General features: G+C 43.9%; 1 protein-coding gene and 1 long non-coding RNA gene across 6 annotated transcripts in view; one reads left to right on the top strand and one right to left on the bottom strand.

Moving 5' to 3' along the window:
* The window catches only part of LOC142830199 (uncharacterized), a 58,863-nt gene extending 42,238 nt beyond the window's left edge, over positions 1 to 16,625 (top strand). Inside the window, exons 4-6 of one of the 2 annotated variants that reach the window (XR_012905233.1) lie at positions 4,214 to 4,259; positions 8,776 to 8,910; positions 16,070 to 16,625. This is a non-coding gene — a long non-coding RNA (uncharacterized LOC142830199). The remainder of the gene's footprint in view (positions 1 to 4,213; positions 4,260 to 8,775; positions 8,911 to 16,069) is intronic. The other variant, XR_012905234.1, reaches the window with a different exon arrangement.
* Positions 1 to 23,346, bottom strand: part of SESTD1 (SEC14 and spectrin domain containing 1) — a 134,847-nt gene that overhangs the window by 74,361 nt on the left and 37,140 nt on the right. For all 4 annotated transcript variants that reach the window (XM_075933734.1, XM_075933735.1, XM_075933733.1 and 1 more), the window contains 2 exons: positions 3,357 to 3,465; positions 651 to 741 (listed from right to left, as the gene is read on the bottom strand). In XM_075933734.1, coding sequence (XP_075789849.1) covers positions 651 to 741; positions 3,357 to 3,465 — 200 coding nt within the window. The remainder of the gene's footprint in view (positions 1 to 650; positions 742 to 3,356; positions 3,466 to 23,346) is intronic.

Here is a 23,346-nt window from a genome sequence, read left to right on the forward strand (position 1 = left end):
GAAAGAAAGGAGGGAGTGGGAATGAAAAACTGGCTGATCTATAATGGATAGCTGCCTGGCTTCCACCAAAACAGTTTGCAGCCTCAGGTTTCTCTCTACCTCTCTTCCTTCATTCAGGAACTTTCAGCACCCCAGGATCATCATTCATGAAAGACTGGCTAGTAGGTACAACCATGCCTCTTTAATACGGGCGCAATAGGCACAATTACCTCTTCTAATCTAAATACTGCAACATCCTCTATTTAAAACTTTCCTAGAAGTCTACTCAGAAGCTCCCACTATCAAAAAATCTGGGGGATTTCCTCAGGTGCTCACAACACAACAGATGTCCTCAAGTGGGATTTTTTATCATTTCTAGGTTACCATATTAAAAAGAAGGCAGTTACCAATCTGCTCTATTTTGCACAACCCTGGCCTCTCAACAAATAGCTTGAGATGACCCTCAGTTGAGAAAAATCTGAATAACTCTCTATAGAAATATATAAACCCCCTTTTGAGATGCACAGAATTTTGTAAGAGCATATATTTGGTAATTACATCACAATATCGGTTCACCTATAAAGAATTTTCAGCCGTTACAGTAACACAGCATTTTGACTACCATCAATAAAACTCATCTGTTGACTGTGAATATATAAAAAATGATTTACCTGGAGCATTAAAACAACTGTCTTTACCACATTCCACTGAGATTTTCTGCCATCCACTATCACAGTAAATCCTCTAGCTTTACACTTTTCACTAAAAAAGAAGATACAAGGAACAAAGTGTCAGCTATCACAGTGATTAGCTTGGTTATTACTGACTTTCATCACAGCCATTTTATAAACAGGACACTGCTATGGAATTTTGCAATTTTACTTATTAAAAAATCTCCCTAAAAGCTAAAATATGCTCACTTACAAAACATTTTTCCTTTTTACTGTTCAGGCATACTTGTTTGTACACTACTACCAATTTTTTTAAACAACAATTTCTGGAATACCAAATACTTATAATATTTTGTGTTTATACTGCAGTTCCCCTTATCATTAACCGAAGAGGTTAATTTTCCTAAAGCCACCCAGGAAGTCTGTTGCAGAGTGAAGAATACAACTTCCAAGTTTTGTTCCTAAATCTCTTGATCTAGTTACCAATCCAGGAAAACATTTAGGCTGGTGGCTTACATTTTAAACATGCACTTATGTATTCTTCTGACTCAGGGCCATTAATTACAACACACAAAAAAGCTAGCCAGAAGAACTGGAAGCACTTATTTACTCCCTTTTTAATTAATAAATTTAATTTAAAAATATTTTTCAAAGTAGTATATATTTGTAAAAAAAAATGTGAAAGACCATTAGGGTTACAAAATCAAGCACTCAAATATTAGGAAATGCCAGCATTAATGTTATCAGTGGCCAGTGTCTGCACCCTTATCCTTCCTGCCTAGATTACAGCAAGAGGAGCATACAGAAAATCTCTCTTTGCTCCCAGGTCCAGTGCCAGGTACCACAGCATCTAGCAGCATAAAGAGAGTCCTGCTCAGCCTACAGTATGGGCTAGAGCATGCTTATGCAGACGGAATATTCAGAGAATTTAGCTGCTGGGGTCTAGTAAATCTAAACTGAGCATGTGCATGTGGCAATTTTCAGAGGCTTTTAACTTGGCCAAATTTTGGCCAACTCAGGATAACATCTTTGCTCAATTTTAAGTCCCTGGTTTAAACATGAAGGCTCGAGCTTCTCAGTGAAATGACTCAGCATAGGAAGTTTCAGCCTCAACAGTTAACTTTTTCAAGTGATAAACAACTGAATACACTGGAAAGCGTTAACTACAGGCAGTCCCTGGGTTACGCGGATCCGACTTATGTCGGATCCATACTTAAGAACGGGGCTTTTCTCGCCCTGGAGGACGTGGGCGGCGGGACCACCCAGATGTGCTGCGGTCCCGCCACCCGCGTCCTCCGGGACAAGAAAAGCTGCTCCGAGTCTCCCTGGTCTGCTGGGGGGGGGGGGGGGCAGCAGACCAGGGAGACACAGAGCAAAGACGCGGAGGACCCGGGTGGCGGGACCGCCCAAACGCACCGCAGTCCCACCGCCCGGGTCCTCCGCGGTTTTGCTCCGCGTCTCCCTGGTCTGCTGCCCCTTCCCCCCCCCCCCCCAGCAAACCAGGCTTTTCTCGCGGACCCCTGGGGCAGAGTAGCTGGGGCACTGCCGGTTGTTCCCACAGCGCCGCTCCTCGACGCTACTGGACCAACCCAACAGCGCCCCAGCTGCTCTGCCCCAGGCATCCCCAAGTCAGCCGCTGCTGAAACTGACCAGCGGCTGACTACAGGAAGCCCGAGGCAGAGTTGCTCTGCCCCGGGCTTCCTGGAATCAGCCACTGATCAGTTTCAGCAGCAGCTGACTTGGGGACACCTGGGGTAGAGCAGCTGGAGTGCTGCCGGGTTGGTCCAGTAGCGCCGAGGAGTGGCGCTACTGGACCAACCCAGCAACACCCCAGCTGCTCTGCCCCAGGCGTCCTGATTCAGCCGCTGTTGAAACTGATCAGTGGCTGATTCCAGGAAGCCTGGGGCAGAGAAACTCTGCCTCGGGCTTCCTGTAGTCAGCCGCTGGTCAGTTTCAGCAAATGCTGAATCTGGACGCTAGTTCCGATTTACGTACAAATTCAACTTAAGAACAAACCTACAGTCCCTATCTTGTACGTAACCCGGGGACTGCCTGTATTCACATTAGTGCCAGCTCTACATATAAAAATTTAGAAAGTCATTGCTCAAACACAGACAGTATTACTACTTCACATGTATATATTTTAGCTTACTATAACTGCATCATTATGGGACTAAGCCATATTTTCTATCCCTTATAATGAGTTGTCAAATGTACATAAAGAAGGAAAAAAAAACCCTGTGCTCATATACTATGATTTTTTTAAAAATAATCAGTATACTCTTACCCATTTTAATTTATTTTTCAATTTAAAAAGTTTAGCTCCTGAAAACTCAGATATACAGCACAGAGCCTACTATTGCAATAATCCCACTGATTTCGAACACGGTTACTCACATGAGCAAGCATTATGCTTGGTAGTAGGCATTTGCAGGATCAGAACTTTAGTCTACATTAAGGGTAAGAATCAACTAAACATCCAGCAGGAGGAAAAAAAAAATCAATGTACTTATCATTATTGTATTTGTAGCATGAAAAAAATGTTTCTTTGGCGTTTGGACCATAACTATACCTTGACCAAGAAATTTGGACCTTGACAAGAAATAATTGACTATCTCTGATTACTTTGTAAAATATATTTTGTGTTGGAAGATAAAAACATTTAGTGCTTTTAAGCAACAAACACCTTTAGAGTTACTTAGTCACCTTGGAATACTTAGCAGATAGTCTAGGGTAACACTCAGCTCATCCATATTTGTCTGTTCAAGGCATAATGGAATTGTCAGAATGAGGCCACTTCGTCTGTCCTTCCCTCCTATTAGAAAAAGGCATTACAAAGTTTTAATGTACTTTTAAGATAGACATAAACATTTTCAATTATATATTCTCAAACAACGTTACTTGCATCTAAAACTGTTATGAAGCTTACCCCCAATTTACAGCCCTTTTGTTCTCTTGTAAGTCCTGTAATTAAAGAACATTTTGCAAAGGGTATCTCGGACCTTAAACCAAAATTACATAATAGACAAAACCATGTATTTGTAACCTACCTGTAAAAGACATGCCCAAAACACACGGTTTGGTCATTAGGTTACCTTACTGCAAATCACTGTTAGAATATATATCAACATCTTTGAATACTTAAAAATTCTCAGTGCCTTTTCAGTGAGACTATACGTTTACATTAAGGCTACCAATCCAGGAAGGGACTTCAGCACATAGTTGGCTTCAAAAGAACTATTCACTTGCTTGAAGTAGGCACACGCTCACATACATTGCTGATTGAAGGCTTAAAATGGGGGGAGGAGGAACCTAAGACCCAAGGGCCAGATGTGGTCCTAGGTTTGTCTGGATCCAGTGTTCAGGGCTTAGGGCTCCTCCTCCTCCACATTGGGGAGACTTCGATGGCACTCCAGCCCCCACTGCCCATTCTATGGGTCAGCGGCCCCCAGCCCTGGTCTAAAATGTGAAAACATAAAGCATGTGATCAAGATTATTTTTAAAGCTGGATTGAAGGTAGATTCCTAAATTCATATTAATGGGCATATTTTCACAATTACTAGATACAGAAGAACCCACAATGGCCTGTGTACCTAGATTGGAACAACAGTAAGTACACTCTATCGCTTCTGTTAACCCACACAGCAGATTTTCATCTAAATATAAAGAAACAATGAATATGTCAGGATCAAAACATACAAAATTAAAGGCTCTCTTCATAGGAACAGATCACCCAGAACTCTCACTGACGTGCACAGAGCTGTGGGTGCTTTGAAAATCAGGTCTTTTGTGTTTTATCTATAACTCTTTTCAGAATATAGGAAAATCCATAGCTTTTCACTAGATCTCATGAAGTACTGAACCTTCAGTATTGGGGGGTTGACAATTGACTCCCTTGCCCACTTTTTAAATTATCATACACCAAACATCCTTTCTCCCCCGCTCTTCTCCTCCCTTCATCTCCCCCCCCCCAACACACACACTTGAGAAGAGCTTCTTGTAAACATTCCTAAAGCCATTTCTTTGTTCTCTTTCAAATCCTGTGTTTGTACAGAGCCTAGCACAACTGGGTGCTGGTTCATAATTAGGATGCCTAGATGCTACAGTAATCCAAAGAAATACAGCAGAATGCTGGTTATCCGATACAACTGATAATCAGGTTAGAACATCAAAACAAACTAACAAAAACCTGATAAACTAGAGTAGTATTTCCCAATTTTATTTGGCCATGGAATTCTTTTCAGCTTTTCAAAATGTCAAGGAACCCCTAAATTTGTCAAGAAAAAAAAAGGGGGGGGGAGACCCACCAATGCATGAAAATCACATTCCTTCCCCAAGACCCCACCCCTTCCTTGAGGCCTCATCCTCTGTTCCCCTCCTCTCCATCACTTGCTATCCCCTTATACACTCTCACTGGGTTGAGACAGGAGGTATGGGCTCTGGGGTGGGAATGAGGAATTTGGATGTGGGCAGGAGTGAGAAGTGCAAGCTCTGGGAGGGAATTTGGATGACGGAGACGGGGATGGTGGCTTGGGAGTGTTGGGCTCAGGTGGAAGGTTGGGGTGCTGAGCAAGCCATGGACTTGTGGATGTGAGGGTGCAAGCGTTTGGGTTGGGTATGTGAGGGGCTCAGGGTAAGGAGGTTGTGAGTGTGATGGGCTCAGGATACAGATTTGTGATGTGTGGATAGTGCAGGAGTGTTGTGGTGGAAGACTGAGGATGTGGGGATGCGGGAGTTTGGGGATGTAGGAGGCTCAGGACAGGGGGCTCCAGTGTATAATAGGCTGAGATTTGGGGTCAGGTGGTACAGGAGTGTTATGATGCTGCAGTGAGATAGGGGCATGTTGGGCTGGCTCCATTTTTAAATAAAATATATCAAACTCAAAAGGTTTTAGCATTGTCTTTATTTATGAGAGGGGCGAGGAACCTGTTTTGAGTTAAGGGTCTCTGACCCACAGAAAAGTCAGTTGGGGCCACACAAGTGAGATGCAAAAGCCCACATACCTCCAAAACCCCCCAAGCTTCACTAATGGGGTCCCAACTGTGCTGGTGGGGCCAGGGGACAGAGTGCTAGTGGATGCTGGGGCTGGGGCGAGGGTGGTTCTGGGTGGCAGGATGCTGGCACAGGTGGTGGGGTACTGGGGCGGGTGGCAGGGTGCTGGGGTCAGGGACATGGTCCTGCTGGGCACTGGGGTGGGTGGCAGGGTGGTGCTGAGTGATGGGGACAGTGCTGGTAGGGACAGGGTACTCGTGGTGGGGGGTGGGGGGGGGGGAGAAGAGACTAGGCAGCAGCAGGGGCCAGGGGCAGCTGGGACAAGTACCTGGCAATCCTGCAGCACCTCTGGGTTCCAGAAGTGTGCGACTGAACTTCCCTTCCCCAAACAGCTGACGTGTGCACTGCCTGAGCAGCAGGGGCTGTTGCACCCCAGCAACTTACTTCCGCGATGCCATCCTGCGGGGGTGGGGAGGGTGCGGGGAGTCCCAGGGCAGAACATGCTGCCTGCACAGTCAGAGCTGCGCAGCCCCGGGTCTCCTGAACTCTCCCCCGTTCTCCTCCACAGCGCAGAAAGGCCACAGAACTAAGTTGAATGCTACAGCCCCAGCTGTTCAGGCATCGCACACCAGCTTCCTTCCCCGCTGTGGGTCACTTCTATCTGGCACCCCCCCTAGCGTGCCAGCCGGGAACAACTGTTCCCTCTGTCCTCACCTCCCTACACCTCTGCGTTGCCAGGGAGGAAAGGGAAACAAGAGTGCTGCTTCATTAAGAAGCTGGCTAGCGGCTCTCTCTCTTTCAGAGGGAGCAGGGGAGTGCCGGCTCCTCGCAGAACCCCTACTTTTGCTTTGCGGAACCCCAGGGTTCCACAGAGCACCAACTGGGAAACACTGAACTAGAGAATGGAAAAGTGTAATGCTGCTGCTTCACCATGTAGTGGCCACATTAGAGATTCCCTTTCTGGATGTGCATGCACTGGTTGTCCAGTTCAGTGTTTTTCAACTTTTTTTTTTTTTAAATAAAGTATCCCTTTTTCAAGAAAAAAAATTATAAGTACCTCCTTTTTTCTTAAAAAAAAAAAAAAAAAAAAAAAAGAAGTATAAGTATCCCACTACCTACAGTTTTCAGAGACAATTTTTTTTTTTACCATTGCAACACATTTAAACAACTCAATCGTAGCCAGAGGGGTGATGAAATTTGTGGGGGTAAAAAGTACAAAACAACAAAGCGCCGTAAAACTTAACAAAAATTCATTTTTTTCCAAATTTCAGTTGTGTTGAAGTACCCACCAGACTTCTCTCAAGTAATCCTAAGGGTACTCCTACCACTGGTTGAGAAACACCAGTCTAATTAACACTGAAAAAACGACAGTTACTTCTTCTTGTAACTAGTGTTCTTCAAGATGTATTGCTCACGTCCATTCCAATCAGGCGTATGCAATGTGTGCATGAGCATCAGAAACGTTTCCCCTAGCAGTTCCTGTAGGGTTGGCTCTGGAGACTCCTAGAATGGCACTGCTACATTAGCACATATACCAGTGTCAACCTGACCTTCCCTCAGTTCCTTTTTGCCAGCTATTCCCACAGAGGGGGAGGAGGGTGGGTATTGGAATGGATGTAAACACCGCATCCCAAAGAACACCAGTTATGAAAAGTGGTAACTGTCTTTTCTTCTTGGAGTGCCTGTTCATGTTGATTCCAATTAGGTGATTCCCAAGCTGCTACTCCATGCAAATAGGGTCAGAATTAGGAATCACAGACTGGAGCACTGCCCTTCCAATAGCTACATCCTCCCTGGAAAATTTATTGATAGCATAGTGGGCTATGAATGTATGAATGGAGAACCACGAGTCCACCCTGTAAGGGAACTTGTGCCACAAAAGCAGTCAACAAGGCATGTGCCCTAGTTGAGTGACCTGTGACCGGTGAGGGTGGGACACCTGCTAAGTCATAACAGGTGCATATGCACCATACTGTTCAGGATGATATGCACTGTACAGAGACTGGGTGCCCCCTCATTCGCTCTGCTATAGCCACAAACAGCTGCATGCAGTTCCAGAATGGTTTGGTATGATCAATGTAGAAAACTAAGGCCCTCCTTACATCCAGTGTGCACAGCACTCTCTGCATAGCACTAGAGTGTGGTTTAGGATAAAAAACTGGGAGGAAGATCTCCTGGGCTAGATGGAATTGGGAGAACACCATTGGCAGGAAAGACGGGTGCAGCCTGAACTGCACTTTATCTCTATGGAAGACCAGGTAAATGGGGCTCTGAGGAAAGGGCCCTCAAATCAGACACACTCCTTGTTGAGGTGATGGCTACCAGGAAGGTCACCTTCATGGAAAGATGAAGCAGTGAACACTCAAACACTGGTTCAAAGGGTGGTCCCATAAATTTATTGAAAAGCAGGTTTATGCCCCAAGTAGGTACAGGTGAAGGATAATGGATATAACCTGTCCAACCCCCTCCTCAAACGAGTCACTATGGGGTGCCCAAACGGGGAATGGGAGCAACCCTGGGTGAAAAGTGGACACAGCCACCAGGTGTACTTTCATAGGAGGCCACTAATCCCCGTGCCCGTAAACGTAATAGATAGATAATCTAACACCACCGGAATAGGTGCCTGCCTAAGGGAGATGTCCTGCTCCTCACACTGGGTAGAAAAACTTCTCCACTTGGCCAAATATGCCACCCTGGTAAAGGGCTTTCTACTGTCCAAGAGGACCTCCTGCACCTGGGCAGAGCACTGAAGCTCTAGCGGATTGAACCATCCAGGTTCCATACTGTGAGATGGAATGAGCGCAAATCCGGGTGTCTGAGATTCCTTGGATGCTGCATCAAGAGGTCCGAGTATGGGGGGAGGGCTATCGGGGCCTCCGCTGACAAGTTGAGCGGTGGGGGGGGGGGAACCAATGCTGATGCGGCCATGCCGACGCCAACAGGATTAGACCAGCCCTGTCCCTGAAGGCTTTCAGTAGGACCCAATGCACCAGTGGGAATATGGGGTGGGAGGGGGGAGAAACAGGTACAGGAGGTTCCCTCCTCCTCCCCAGTGGAGTATGAACACATCTCACATGGAACCCTGATATTGCTTTTGGAACAATCAAAAGTCCCTGCACTTTTTGTTCTCCAGAGCAGCAAACAGGTCGAGATGGGGAGTCCCCCACATGCAGTAGACTGAGTGTATTGCATCTTCCCTGACAGAGAACTCATGGACCATGAAGATCCTACTGAGGGCATCCACCAGTGTGTTCTGCAGCCCTGTGAGGTACTGAGCCTCCAGTGAATTTTGTGTTTTATGCAATAGTGCCACAGATTTTGAGCCTAGCGACAGTCGGGACAACTGTGCCGCTCCCCGCTTGTTTATATAAAACATAGTGATCGTATTGTCCATACACACCAACATGCATCTGGGGGTCAGAATAGCTGGCAGGCTAAGCTGACTGCCTTCAATTCCTTTATGTTGGTGTGAAGTGCCAAGTCCATGGGCAACCACAGACCTTGGGTCCTCAGGATGCCCAAACAAGTTCCCCCCGCTCTAGGTCCGAGGCTTCTGTTACTAGGGTTAGAGTAGGGACTAAATGGGCGAACTGCACCCTTTGTGACAGGGTCAGCAGGTTCATTCACTACTTGAGGGACTCTATCACCCTGTGGGGAATAGATACCACTACATCTAGACTATCGTGTCTTGGCACAAAGACCAAGGTGAGTCAGCCTGCAAGAGTCTGAGGTGCAGATGCATGTATCTGATCATGGGGCAACATGATGCCATGTAACCAGAAGTCTGAGGCATACCTTCACTATTGGGACAAGGCACTAGGTGAGAGTGCATACCAAGTCCTGTATCACCTGAGACCGGGTCCCAGGAAGAGATGCCTTCCCTTGTGTCAAGTCCAAGGTTGCCCCAATAAACTCTCTTCTTTGCCCTGGACTCAGAACCAATTTCTCCTTGTTGAAGAGAATGCCCAGGGCTCTAAGCAGTTCTAAGGCAAGGTCCATGTGTGCGTGAAACTGTTCTCTGGAGGTTGCTTTTAGCAACCAATCATCCAAACAACAGAAAACCTGGCCCCCTCTCTTGTGCAGGAAGGCCACTGCCACACATTTGGTAAACACTTGCAGAGCAGAGGACAGGCCAAAGGGTAGCACTGCAGAACTGGTAGTACTTGTTTGTTACTATAAACCTGAGGTAACGCCTGTGACATAGAAGAATCAAGACGCAGAAATATACATCCTTCATAGCAAGGGTAACAAACTAGTCTCCTGGATCCAGGCAAGGGATTATGGTGGCTAGTGTGACCATCCTGAACTTCCGTTTCCCCATATAGCAGTTGAGGTTCTTTACGCCTAGGATTGGCCTTACACGTCCTTTTGCCTTTGGTATTAGAAAGTAGCGGGCAACATATAAGGCAGAGGAAGGTCAGAGTACCAGACACAGATGCATGGAATTTGGAGCCACCAAAACAGGGACAGCATTTAGGAGGAATTGCTGCATTTTCCTCCTTCTCAGTTGCTGGGTGGGAGGAGAATTCTCATCTGACTTGTCTCTGGACATGTCCTTCTCTTATCCACCATCATATATTAGTTCTACCACCCGCATTCCCATATCACATATCACTTTCACATGTAGAGTCTAATGGATGCCCCATTTCTAGAGCTAGCTCCTGATTCACTCATGTAGCATAAACAAAGCTGCAGGGATTAAACAGAATTATATATCTTTGCCCTTGGATCTTTTCAGCAATCATATTCTTGAGGCTGAAACCATGCTGCTTATCTCATTTTTTTATAATGAAATGAACTATGTAGAAATAAACAGATATAAACTGCAGCAAGATTTACAAATTTAGCCCAAGAGTTTCAAGCCACCACAGTGGCCTTATACTAGCTTTTTTATCCTTCAGCTTTTTTAACAAAAACTGTTCCACCTCTGCATTAATAAACCAATTTCAAAGCAAACTGTAAATCTCAGTAGCTTTAAAGGGTGCTGATTTTCTTTGCCATTGCTTATTGAGATAAAATATTTTAAATGCATTAACTTAAATGATAGTCTACTACAGTAAAGAGTTACTTAGTAAGGGGCCAGTATCCAAACTACATCATTTTCAACCAGACCTAAAATGCTGGTTTTCACATATGCTAAACAAAGTTTTAAAATTATTTTAACTATCTTATTAAGTTGAGAGGCATTAAACCATCATGTTTTTCCTTCATGACAGCAGTTGATCTAAATGGAATTTAAATTATGACCAATCAGTCCACAAAGCAAATTAAAAGACAGTCCTATCTATGCAGAAGTATATGAGACAAACTACAAAACAAATGCACACATATAATCAGAACACTAGTATCAAGTGTTGTAGCTACAAACTGGTATACACTGAGAGGCGCTCTAGCTCAAGATAAGCAGAGATACAAAGGACATATCTTGGCCATTTATACAATTAGCATTGGCATAATAACTGCAATAAAATAGTTAAAAGTCTCTCTCAAAGCCATTCAAAACCCAAAACTGGAATTAAAGATGTAGTGATGATATCTGGAATATGTTCCACAGCCCTCACAAAGGGCCAGATTCTGCACACCATCTTCATATAATTAGCTTTCTTGCTTTGAGTAGCCTGACTGAACGAAGGACTTTTTGCCCCTAGAAGTCTTCCATGAAGTTTATGATAGTCTTCTGTCTTTCTAACCACGATGGCCCAAGAAAATGCAAACAGTTTGTTGATAACCAGCTACAGGGGGGCTCAGCCATGTGAATGCTATTCCCAAAGATCCTTTCTTAAAATTTTATAATCCTTGTTGCTGCTTCCTTTCCCAGGAACTGACAAAGGAGGGAACTGAGGGGCTCTTGAGTGTGGGTTGGCCTCTTCCACAGAATCCATGAAGCAGCTGTTGGATAGTTCTTACTAGAGCAGGGCTAGACAGTAAGTGGCCAACAGGCCAGGCTACTGCTTCCCACAGCTCCCACTGACCAGGAACAATGAACTGCAGGCAATAAGAACATAAGAACGGCCGTACTGGGTCAGACCAAAGGTCCATCTAGCCCAGTATCCTGTCTACCGAAAGTGGCCAGCACCAGGTGCCCCAGAGAGGGTGGACCGAAGACAATGATAAAGCGATTTGTCTCCTGCCATCCCTCTCCAGCCTTTGACAAACAGAGCCCAAGGACACCATTTTATCCCCTGGCTAATAGCCTTTTATGGACCTAACCTCCATGAAATTATCTAGCTTCTCTTTAAACTCTATTATAGTCCTAGCCTTCACAGCCTCCTCTGGCAAGGAGTTCCACAGGTTGACTACATGCTGTGTGAAGAAGAACTTTTATTCGTTTTAAACCTGCTACCCATTAATTTCTTTTGGTGTCCTCTAGTTCTTCTATTTAGGTAACTAATAAATAACTTTTCTTTATCGGCCCTCTCCACACCACTCATGATTTTATATACCTCTATCATATCCCCCCTCAGTCTCCTCTTTTCTAAACTGAAAAGTCCCAGTCGCTTTAACCTCTCCTCATATGGGACCCGTTCCAAACCCTTAATCATTTTAGTTGCCCTTTTCTGAACCCTTTCCAAAGCCAAAATATCTTTTTTGAGGTGAGGAGACCACATCTGTCCACAGTATTCAAGATGTGGGCGTACCATAGTTTTATACAGGGGCAGTAAGATTGTCTTATTTTCTATCCCTTTCTTAATAATTCCTAACATCCTATTTGCCTTTTTGACCGCCGCTGCACACTGTGTACAAGTTCTCAGAGAACTGTCCACGATAACTCCAAGATCTCTTTCCTGATTTGTCGTAGCCAAATTAGCCTCCATCATACTATACGTTATTGAGGGGTTATTTTTCCCGATGTGCATTGGGGTTATTTTTCCCGATGTGCATTACTTTACACTTATCTACATTAAATTTCATTTGCCATTTTGCTGCCCAATCACTCAGTTCGGTGAGATCTTCTTGGAGTCCCTCACAGTCTGCTTCTGTCTTGACTATCCTAAACAGTTTTGTATCATCTGCAAACTTTACTGCCTCACTGCTTACCCCTTTCTCCAGATCATTTATGAATAAGTTGAAAAGGATTGGTCCCAGGACTGACCCTTGGGGTACACCACTAGTTACCCCTCTCCAATCTGAAAATTTACCATTTATTCCTACCCTTTGTTTCCTGTCTTTTAACCAGTTCTCGATCCAAGAAAGGACCTTCCCTCTTATCCCATGGCCATGTAATTTACACAAGAGCCTTTGGTGAGGGACCTTGTCAAAGGCTTTCTGAAAATCCAAGTATACTATATCTACTGGATCCCCCTTGTCCGCATGTTTGTTAACCCCTTCAAAGAACTCTAATAGATTAGTGAAACAGGATTTCCCTTTACAGAAACCATGTTGACTTTTGACCAATAAATTATGTTCTTCTACATGCTTCACAATTTTATTCTTTACTATTGTTTCGACTAATTTGCCCGGTACTGAAGTTAGACTTACCGGTCTGTAATTGCCAGGATCGCCTCTACAGCCCTTTTTAAATATTGGTGTCACGTTGGCTACCTTCCAGTCATTAGGTACGGAAGCGGATTTAAAGGATAGGTTACAAACCACAGATAATAGCTCAGCAATTTCCCATTTTAGCTCCTTTAGAACCCTTAGGTGAATGCCATCCGGTCCCGGAGATTTGTTAACATTAAGTTTTTCTATTTGTTCCAAAACCTCCTCTAATGACACTTCAATCCGGGACAGTTCCTCAGATTCATCACCCACAAAGGACAGTGCAGATTCAGGAATCACCCCAACGTCCTCAGCCGTGAAGACTGAAGCAAAGAAATCATTTAGTTTCTCCGCAATGGCTTTATCGTCCTTGATTGCTCCTTTTATAGCTCGATCATCTAGGGGACCCACAGGTTTTTTTAGCTGGCTTTCTGCTTCTAATGTACTTAAAAAACATTTTGTTATTTCTTTTTGAGTTTTTGGCTAGCTGTTCCTCAAAATCTTTTTTTGCTTTTCTTATTACATTTTTACACTTGAGTTGACAGTGTTTATGTTCCTTTCTATTTATCTCACTAGGATTGGACTTCCACTTCTTAAAAGATACCTTTTTGTCCCTCACTGCTTCTTTTACATGGTGGTTTAGCCACGGTGACTCTTTTTTAGGTCTCTTGCTATGTTTTTTAATTTGGGGTATACATTTAAGTTGGGCCTCTATTATGGTGTCTTTAAAAAGTTTCCATGCAGCTTTCAGGGATTTGGCTCTAGTCACTGTGCCTTTTAATTTCTGTTTAACTAGCCTCCTCATTTTTGTGTAATTCCCCTTTTTGAAATTAAATGCCAGGGTGCTGGACTGCTGAGGTGTTCTTCCCACCACAGGAATGTTGAATGTTATTATATTATGGTCACTTTTCCCAAGTGGTCCGGTAACGGTTATATCCTGGACCTGATCCTGCACTCCACTCAGGACTAAATCGAGAATTGCCTCTCCCCTTGTGGGTTCCTGCACTAGCTGCTCCAAGAAGCAGTCATTTAAGCCATTGAGAAATTTTATCTCCACTTCTCTTCCTGAGGTGACATGTATCCAGTCAATATGGGGGTAATTAAAATCCCCCATTATTATAGAGTTCTTTATTTTGGTAGCCTCTCTAATCTCCCTCAGCATTTCAATGTCAGTATCGCTGTCCTGGTCAGGTGGTCGGTAATATATCCCTACTGCTAATTTCTTATTATTGGAGCATGGAATTACTATCCATAGCGATTCTATTGAACATGTTGATTCACTTAATATTTTTATTTCATTTGATTCTACATTATCTTTCACATACAGTGCCACTCCGCTACCCACCCGGCCTGCTCTATCCTTTCTATATATTTTATATCCTGGTATGATTGTGTCCCACAGTTTTTCCTCATTCCACCAGGTTTCCGTGATGCCTATTATGTCAATCTCCTCATTTAATACGAGGTACTCTTGTTCACCCATCTTATTAGTCAGACTCCTAGCATTTGTGTACAAGCACTTTAGAAATTTGCCACTGGTTATTTGTCTGCCCTTCCCTGATGCATTGGATTCCTTTGTATGCGGTTGTTTGTCTGCTCTGGCCCATGGTTTGCCCTCTCCCCTCCTCTCTTTCTGACTACAGCTTAGAGAATCTCTATCAATGGATTCTCCTCTAAGAGAAGTCTACCTCCGATTTACGTGCATCTCCGCACCAATCGGCTTTCCCCCATCTCTTAGTTTAAAAACTGCTCTACGGCCTTTTTAATGTTTAGTGCCAGCAGTCTGGTTCCACCCTAGTTTAGGTGGAGCCCATCCTTCCTGTATAGGCTCCCCCTCTCCCCATCTCCCAAAAGTGTCCCCAGTTCCTAATAAATCCAAACCCCTCTTCCCTACACCATCGTCTCATCCACGCATTGAGACTCTGAAGCTCTGCCTGCCTACCTGGCCCTGCACGTGGAACTTGAAGCATTTCCGAGAATGCCATCATAGAGGTCCCAATGAGAGCTGCACCTGTGGATGCACAGGTAAATAAAGTGTCTGGTGACTCACTAGGAGGTAATCCTGGCAAACCACATCTGGCCTGCAGCCTGCTTATTGCCCACCCCTGTGCTAGAATCTTCTCCATTCTGTAGCTCACTGCTTTGAGCAGCAGAAGCTGCAGATTCCTGCCTTTGCCTTTTCTCTGAGCTACAGGGGCTACTAAAAGCCCAACCAATAGCAAAGGAAAGGTCTGAAATGAAGGAAGAAAGAACTGAATCAATATTATTCAGAAGTTGAAGGGCAGCCTTTACCTTTTATCTTGAGTCTGTGTGCACTTCAAAAATAGCAGTTTCTTTCCTTCCAGGGATATTGCTTACAAATATATTCAAGTCAACAAATAAAAAGTAAAATGGTATTTGTCTTAGGATCTGAAGTAAGGCTTCAAAAGCCATGTTTCTCCAATGAAAAACTGTCGTCACAAAGATCTCAAAAAACAACAAAAACACTACTTATAATGTCAAAGAAAATATGGTCTTCCACCATCAAAACCAAACCATGTTTCTCTTAAGAGGCAGGACGTTATATCCATCTCCAATACGGAGTTTAGCTATGAGGAAGCAGACATTAAAAAATTGAAGACAAGCTGGGCCTAAGCTGACATTAAAGAAATTGTTTCAGAGCTAATTTCCATGAAGGGTGAATTCAAACAATAGTTAAAGAAATTTAAAAAAAATGGAGGCAGAATGGAAGGATTAGCTGACCAAATGAATGAGCAAAGTACCACAGTCACATATGTAGATGACAGGGTTAAAACAAAACAGAAGTGAAGGGAATTGGAGCTGAAACTCAAAGATCTACTTAAAATACTACAAACAGCAAATAAATAAAGAGATCCCTGGAGGAAGTGGAAAAAGAAACCCTACATTTGTAGAGCTATATTTAAACCCATTTTGCTTTCTTCCACCAGACCATATCAGGAGTCTGCCCCAAAGAGACTCGGTCATCTGTCTCCATTATGATGCCAACATGGACCAAGCCATAAGAAAAAGCAAGAAACAAAGGATTTTTTATTGGTTCAAGGTTACAGAATAGCAATATACTGGTCTGTCAAATTTAACCTTAAAAAAAAAGAAAGGTAAGGTCTCGGCTGCATTTTGTCACTTTTCCTTGAAATTGTGGTTCTCACATATACCACATCTGCTTGAGCAAACATATTGCTTCTCTTCCCCCCAGGGTAAATATTTCTTCAACAACAGTTGACTGTTTTAATACAGGTTATGATTCCCTTCATCCCTGCTAACACAGAACGAGTACTAAAGGGTTGAATAAAGACTATTTCCCATTCTGCCTTTTTCTTTTGTCACGGACTTGCTTATGTGTTCAGCAACACCAATTCTGATGTGACAGGGAGAAAGGATAATGAAACAGATTTCAGCAGTAAAATAAATTGGCTACATTCATTATAGTACAACACTAGGAGTGATGCTCTTATTTTCTGTAAAAATAACATGACTCCTTCAACAAGGCAAACTACCACTTAGACCATGAGTCTCAACTAATTTACATGGAGATTGAACTGACTGCAAAATGGGTGCAGGTGGCAGTGGTGGTGTGGGGTATGGCTGGGAGGTAGGGTGCAGGAGCAGGCTGAGGGTGGGTGAAATCTGGGAGGGAGGTTGGGTGCAGGAGCAGGGTTGGGAGCAGGAGTCAGAGGGAAGAGGGGAGGGTGCAGAAGCAGGATGCCAGAGTCTCAGTGGGAGGGGTGGGTGAGAGTGGGATGGACGTCTGCGCTTCCGAGGATGGGAGGCATTTATCTGGTTCTGTCTCTCCCGTCACTCCAAGGCACCACCCCTTGCTGCTTCCACTAGCTGTAATTCCAGTCAATGGGAGCAGCAGATAAAGCCTCCCAGTAGCTGTTTCCTGAACAGCCATTCCCCACACCCCCCACTGAGGGAGAGGGGTACTGGCAGCACATAGATCTGCTTTCTTCCTCAGTGTAGACATAGCCCTAGATTGTGGGGGAAGTGCAAATGCGCTCTTTCAGAAGGCCCTGTATTCCTCGGGGGGAAGGAGGAGGGGGCTTCCAAAAGACGGGTTTTTTCCAACATTTGGCCCAGTCTAAATGGGCCAAATGTCAGAAAAGCCTCTTCCAACAAAATAATTGGAAAAAGCTAGGCAAAATTCGGAGCACATTTTGCGTAGCTTTTTCTGACAAAAACTGCGCAGGCTCACCCTGCCTTCCCCCACCACGCAGTGGGAAGCTGATGGAGGGAAGTACCCAAGCTCCAGCTGCCTACTTGCAAGACGGTTGTGGTCTGCGAACCGCACTTTGAGAACCACTGTTCTATAGCGTGGACATGGCCTATGTCTCTTCTGTTTAATGGAATTTCCCTCCAACCTCCTCCCCGTCACTATTACAAAGCAACCAAACCTTAAATTAGCTATAAAAATCCTCGTGTTGATAACATAAGAGTGGAGAGAATCTAAAATTTAAGCTGTACTCAATATTTCATATGCAAGTTTAGATCTGGCACTTGAAATCTACTCTCATCTGCAGTAAGTGTTTGATCTCTAAGAATTTTTATTGAATAATTACCTGAAGTTATACAGCATTCGCAGGAGGGATTTAAAACACTATTTATTTGCTGACATTTTCACAAAAGATTGCAATAAATTAGATGTGTTATTGAGTTTCATGACATTTCACAGCACGCTCAAACTGAGTTATTTCACTAAGGAGATAAAATTCAGAAACCTTTATTCTACTTGCATAATAATTTCAGTACAGGTTTATCAAACAACTAAGATTTATTCAGGTCAGATAAACACTGTGTCATCACAAGTCTTCAAACAGTTTCTTCCACTGAGTTAAATCATTTAAAATGATGGCAAAACAAGGATTATCCACCTCCCATAAATTCTCTCCAGTGAAAGTCGGTGTTCCACAATTTCAATAAAAGGTACTGAGCATCTATCTATCCTTCTAATCTAGAATTATTTTAATTCACCATCAATCAACTGCAAGATATAAAAGTGTTCAGCATAAACTGTTTAACAATCACTCTCAGATTACCAGATGAGTTAGTAAATTTTAGGAACCTTCCCAACCAACCCATATTAGTTAGTATCATCAAAACAAGAAAACCTAAAATTGGACTTATAGTGAAACAACTTAAAGCTGGAAATTTTTTCCCCATGGCTGACTTCCATTTGTGCAAATAGGGTTTTATTTGTTTTTGGGTTTGTTTTTTTTTTGCACAATTCACGAGCAGGGAATGGGTAGGGTTGCCAGGTATCCGGTTTTGAACCGGACAGTCCAGTATTTGAGCTTTCTGTCCGGGAAACAAATTGAGAAAATACCGGACATAAATGTCTGGTATTTTCTAATTAAGTAAGTTTTATTATTATCAGGAGTATCAGTATGTAGTTGCATACTGCCTGGCTGGCAGATACGCTCACACTGCATGAGTGTGTCTACCAGCCAGGCAGTACGCAGCTATGCAGTAGAAGGGACTGGGGAGGAGGCGGGGCTGAGGCATGATGGAATCCCCGGAGCCGGACTCGCTCGCACGCCCCACCAGGACAATGCGCGGGACAGCAGCACCCCAGGATCTGCGTGCACCCAGGTCAGCCCTGCTTCCCGCCAGCCTGTTCCTTCTCCCCCTCCCCATTCTCCCCTGGCCAGCCCCGCTCCTCCTGACCCTCCTTACTCCCCACCAGCCGTCCCTGCTCCCCCCGCCCCAATCTCTCCCGGCCAGCCCTGCTCCCCCCGATCCCCTCCCAGCCAGCCCTTCTTCCCGCTGGCCAGTTCCTTCTCTCCCCTCCCCCGTCCCTCCAGACCCCCTCCCATCCAGCCCTGCTTCCCGCTGGCAGGGTCCTTCTCCCCCCTCTCCCCCAGCCACTCCTGACTCCCTCTCAGCCAGTCTCCCCTGTTCTGAGATAAGTGTGTCCAGTATTTTTTTGAAACCCATCTTATAACTCTAGGAATGGGAGGATTTATAACAGTTCCTACAAGCATCAACAACTTTAGTGCGGAACCGATGTATACCAGAGCAACTTACAGTGGGGAACACCCTGAACATAATGAAAGTCACAGCAATACTATGGTGACCTAGATGATTTTTTTCATTTGAATAACTAGATTTAGCAGAAGTCATTCATGCCTCCTTCCTTTTTAAAATGTTCTCTTGCATTATTGTTCATCACTGTGTCATTATTTCTAGCTCAGAAACATTCCCTACTACCTTCACAGTACTACCTGTAGGAGTGGCAATCCCAAATCTGACTAACTCTAGTCTAGATATACTGAAGTGGAAGCCAAAAAAAGTCATCTCACAAGCCATAATTTGAGCTATTATGTGGGGATTCTTGGGTTTAGAACCAATCTTAAAATAGAAGAAATTCACGTGGTTCATGTTATAGATCAGCATAAACTGATCTAATTTACATGCTGAGAGCCTGGAAGAGTAGGACTGTACCACAAACACCAACCAAGGACAGGCATAAGAAATAAAACTGAAGGAAATACTCTAATACGCCTGTTGGTAGCTTCTTCTACTCCTACCAAGCCTCACACGTCTCCCTGCTCAGTCAATATGCAAATTAGTGCAAATCATCTGTATTGCCTCTGAATTAGGCTCACGTTTTCCAAATTCATGAAAACATGGTTCCAATAGAAAATGATGTTTTCCCTCTTCTGGCGACTAAAATGGGGAGAATAAAAAAAGGAAGAACATAGCTTAGCCTCTTCTCTCATGAGAGCAAGCCCTGAAAAACACGGTGTAGTGGTGGGAGGGAAGATGAAGTAAAAATTAGACAAGGAAGAATAATAAAGCAGGTCCAAACATACTAGTTTTCAGGTGTCTTCAAAGCAGATTATACTTCTTATGCTTGAGAAGCCCAACCTCCAAAAACCTAGCCAATATTTTCACAGCATAATTTTATTCTGATGTTTTATTATCAGGGTTGACCCTAATGGTGCCCTATGCGGCCTATGATCAGTGCTTCCCTGGGGGAGGTGGGTAGGGTTGCCAGATACTTTCACAAAAAATACTGAACATGGCAGGAAAAAAACTGGTTGAGAAAAAAAAAAAAAGACGGGGAGGGAGAACTAGAGGGGAAGCGCTGAAGCTGTGGGGGGATAGAGGTTGCCAACTCTCTCAGACCGAACACCATTTACTGTAGCAGGAGACAGCAGGAGAGAGTAGGCCAAGGGAACAGCAGGTATCTGTGCAGCCGGCCAGCTTTTAAGGGAAAAGTGCCACTTCTCTCTCTAGCCATCTGCTGTGCAGCTGTTCCCTGCTCAGTTCTCCAGTCCATGAGGGCCATTTGCCTCCACCTAGAGAGCAGGGGCAGGGAGGCTTCAGGGCTAGCACTGAATGGAGAGGGGAAGAGGTAGAGAGAGACTGAAGAATGGGGTGGGAGGCAGCCAGAGCAGTGCTGAGTGGGGGAGGGGGCCACCAGAAGATAGGGCAGGTTTGGCTGAAGCCTACAGGCAGCACGTTGGTGCCCAAAATTTCATGGTGCATTACAGAGCTGCATGTTTGCCTATTGGTAGGGATGGCCCTGTTTACTATTATTATGTTTTAAAACTCCTTGAAATTAAATGATGAAGAGATGTGAAAAACTAATTGCCCATCAGTTTTCTTTACTCACACTGAGAAAGCTAAAACATCTCTGGTATAAATCTATCATTACATTAAAATGTCTGTCAACACTATGTAATTAAAAAAAAAAATCAAGCCTTCTCAGCAATATCCTAAGTTCCAAGCTTTTCCCAGTATTTAAACTGCCACTCATTAAATTGCTTTTCACTAAAAATATCTATATTTCCACAGTGAATCAGGTAGCTTTACTTGCCAAATTGCACATGCACTTTAGCTGATCAGAATCTCGAGGTATATGCTGATCAAAACAATTACACTAAGTAAACGATTCACTATTTTAGGCTGCCAAAAAAGTGTCTGGGCGAATACAAGGAAAAAGACTTTAAAGCGATGATTCTTAAGCTAGTTGGAAGGGGAAGGCGTTACATCAACTTATTAGATATTTGCCTAGTTCTATAACAGATTACATAAAAAGCACTAATAAAGTCACTATAAACTAAAATTTCATACACATAATGAGTTGTTTATATTGCTCTATATACTGAAATGTAAGTACAATATTTATATTCCAATTTATTTATTTTATAATTATATGGTAAAAATGAGAAAGTAAGCAATTTTTAAAAAGTGCACTGTGACACTTGCGACTTTTTATGTCTGATTTTGTAAGCAAGTCATGTTTTAAGTGAGGTCTTGGGATATACACGGCAAACCAAGACTCCTGAAAGAGGTACAGTAGTATGGAAAGGCTGAGAGCCACTACTTTACATACTTTATTTCTGAGGAGAAACACGGGAGTTTAATTGTTTAGACACTGAAGCAGGACATTTGCTGGAGCTACCCATTAGCTGAAATAAAATTAAGTTTAACTAAAATAATACTTCCTGATTCGTAAGATTGCAAAAATGTATCACCTACTCATCTTTCTTAAATTCTGATGTGTACAGGAGTTAAAACAGCAAGATCTAAAACCAGGAGTGAACATTTTTTTAAAAAAGCACCTTAATCAACAAAATTTCAGTCACTTAAAAAACATGTATCTTTCGTAAGGGAAAGTCTTCATTTCTTTGAAAATGATGGCCTTCAAACTAAAATGCAAATTTGTTTGCTCAAAATAACAAACATCAATATTCAAGCTCCACCATACTAGCCTAAATCATAGTTTTTACTACTTGATATGATTCCAGATTATTATTATTTGTAATACTAGAAGATTTAGCCAGCATTGCTCAGATCCTTAACTCAAATAAGTTTTGTTTTTCTTCATTTAAATCATTGTTCTGGGGTAGGACTGGGAATGAGGGCTTCAGCATGCAGGCTGCTCTAGAAAGAGGGGACAACCACAGTCTACTTTCACTGCAGCAGCTTGGGGCCAGATGAGACGTCCCTGTCCATGGCCACTGCAGCTGGCAGTCTGTTTGTGTGTGTCTATCCCCCAGTTGGGGGAGAGGTGCATGTCCCCCAGCTGGGGGACACGTGCGCGCGCGCGCACACACACACACACACACACACACACACACACACAGAAACTCTCTGAAATATATAGTAGATAGCTGTCCCTTTCTCCGCCCCTGCTGGACAAATAGGATTATAGCGGTCCCAGTTCCCCTCTCTGGCCCCTTGCTGCTCCCCTGTGGTTATTCTACAGTGTGGAATGTTTTCCATTAAAAGCATTTTCGGAAAAGCGCGTCTAGATTAGCAGGACGCTTTCCCGGAAAAGCACTTTTTGCAGAAAAGCGTCTGTGGCCAATCTAGACGCGCTTTTCTGCAAAAGCCCCGATCGCCATTTTCGCGATCGGGGTTTTCTTGCAGAAAACAGTACTGTGCTGTCTACACTGGCCCTTTTGCGCAAAAGTCTTTTGGAAAAAGACTTTTGCCGGAACGGGAGCAGCATAGTATTTCCGGAAAATCACTGACGATCTTACATGAGATCGTCAGTGCTTTTCCGGAAATTCAAGCGGCCAGTGTAGACAGCTGGCAAGTTTTTCCGGAAAAGCGGCTGATTTTCCGGAAAAACTTGCCAGTCTAGACACAGCCTGTAAGTGTACCTCCTAAAAGACTCTTCGCTTTCCATTTAATGAGAAAATCAAATTCCAGGCATATCTCATTAGGGTTGTCAGATGGTTTCAACAAAAATACCAGACACACTTGACGTTACGTCACAATCTACATTATATCTTATTTAGAAAATACCAGGCATTTGTATTTTCTCAAGTTGTTTCCCGAACAGAAAGCTCAAATACTGGACTGTCCGGTTCAAAACCGGACACCTGCAACCCTGTATCCCATTGTTCTGGGACAACCACACCCTATTTTGCTTTTAAATTATGATAAGAGGAAAGATAAGGGGGAGGGATAGCCCATGGTTGACAGTTCAATGCTTGAGGGGGGGCTATTTAGGGATCTGGGGCAAATCTGTCAGGGATGGTACTTGGTCCTGCCATGAAGGCAGGTGACTGGACTCAATTCTCACGGTCCCTTACAATTCTATGAGATAGGTATCTCTCCATGTATTACAGTAAACTTCCGATAATCCGGCACCTTTAGGACCCAGGGGGTGCTGGATTATCAGATATGCCGGACTATCGGGAGGGGGGGGCGCACTGTGGGACCAACCTGGCAGCACCCCAGCTGCTCT

This window comes from Pelodiscus sinensis, chromosome 7 (genome assembly GCF_049634645.1).
Source record: "Pelodiscus sinensis isolate JC-2024 chromosome 7, ASM4963464v1, whole genome shotgun sequence".
NCBI classification, from domain to species: Eukaryota; Metazoa; Chordata; order Testudines; family Trionychidae; genus Pelodiscus; species Pelodiscus sinensis.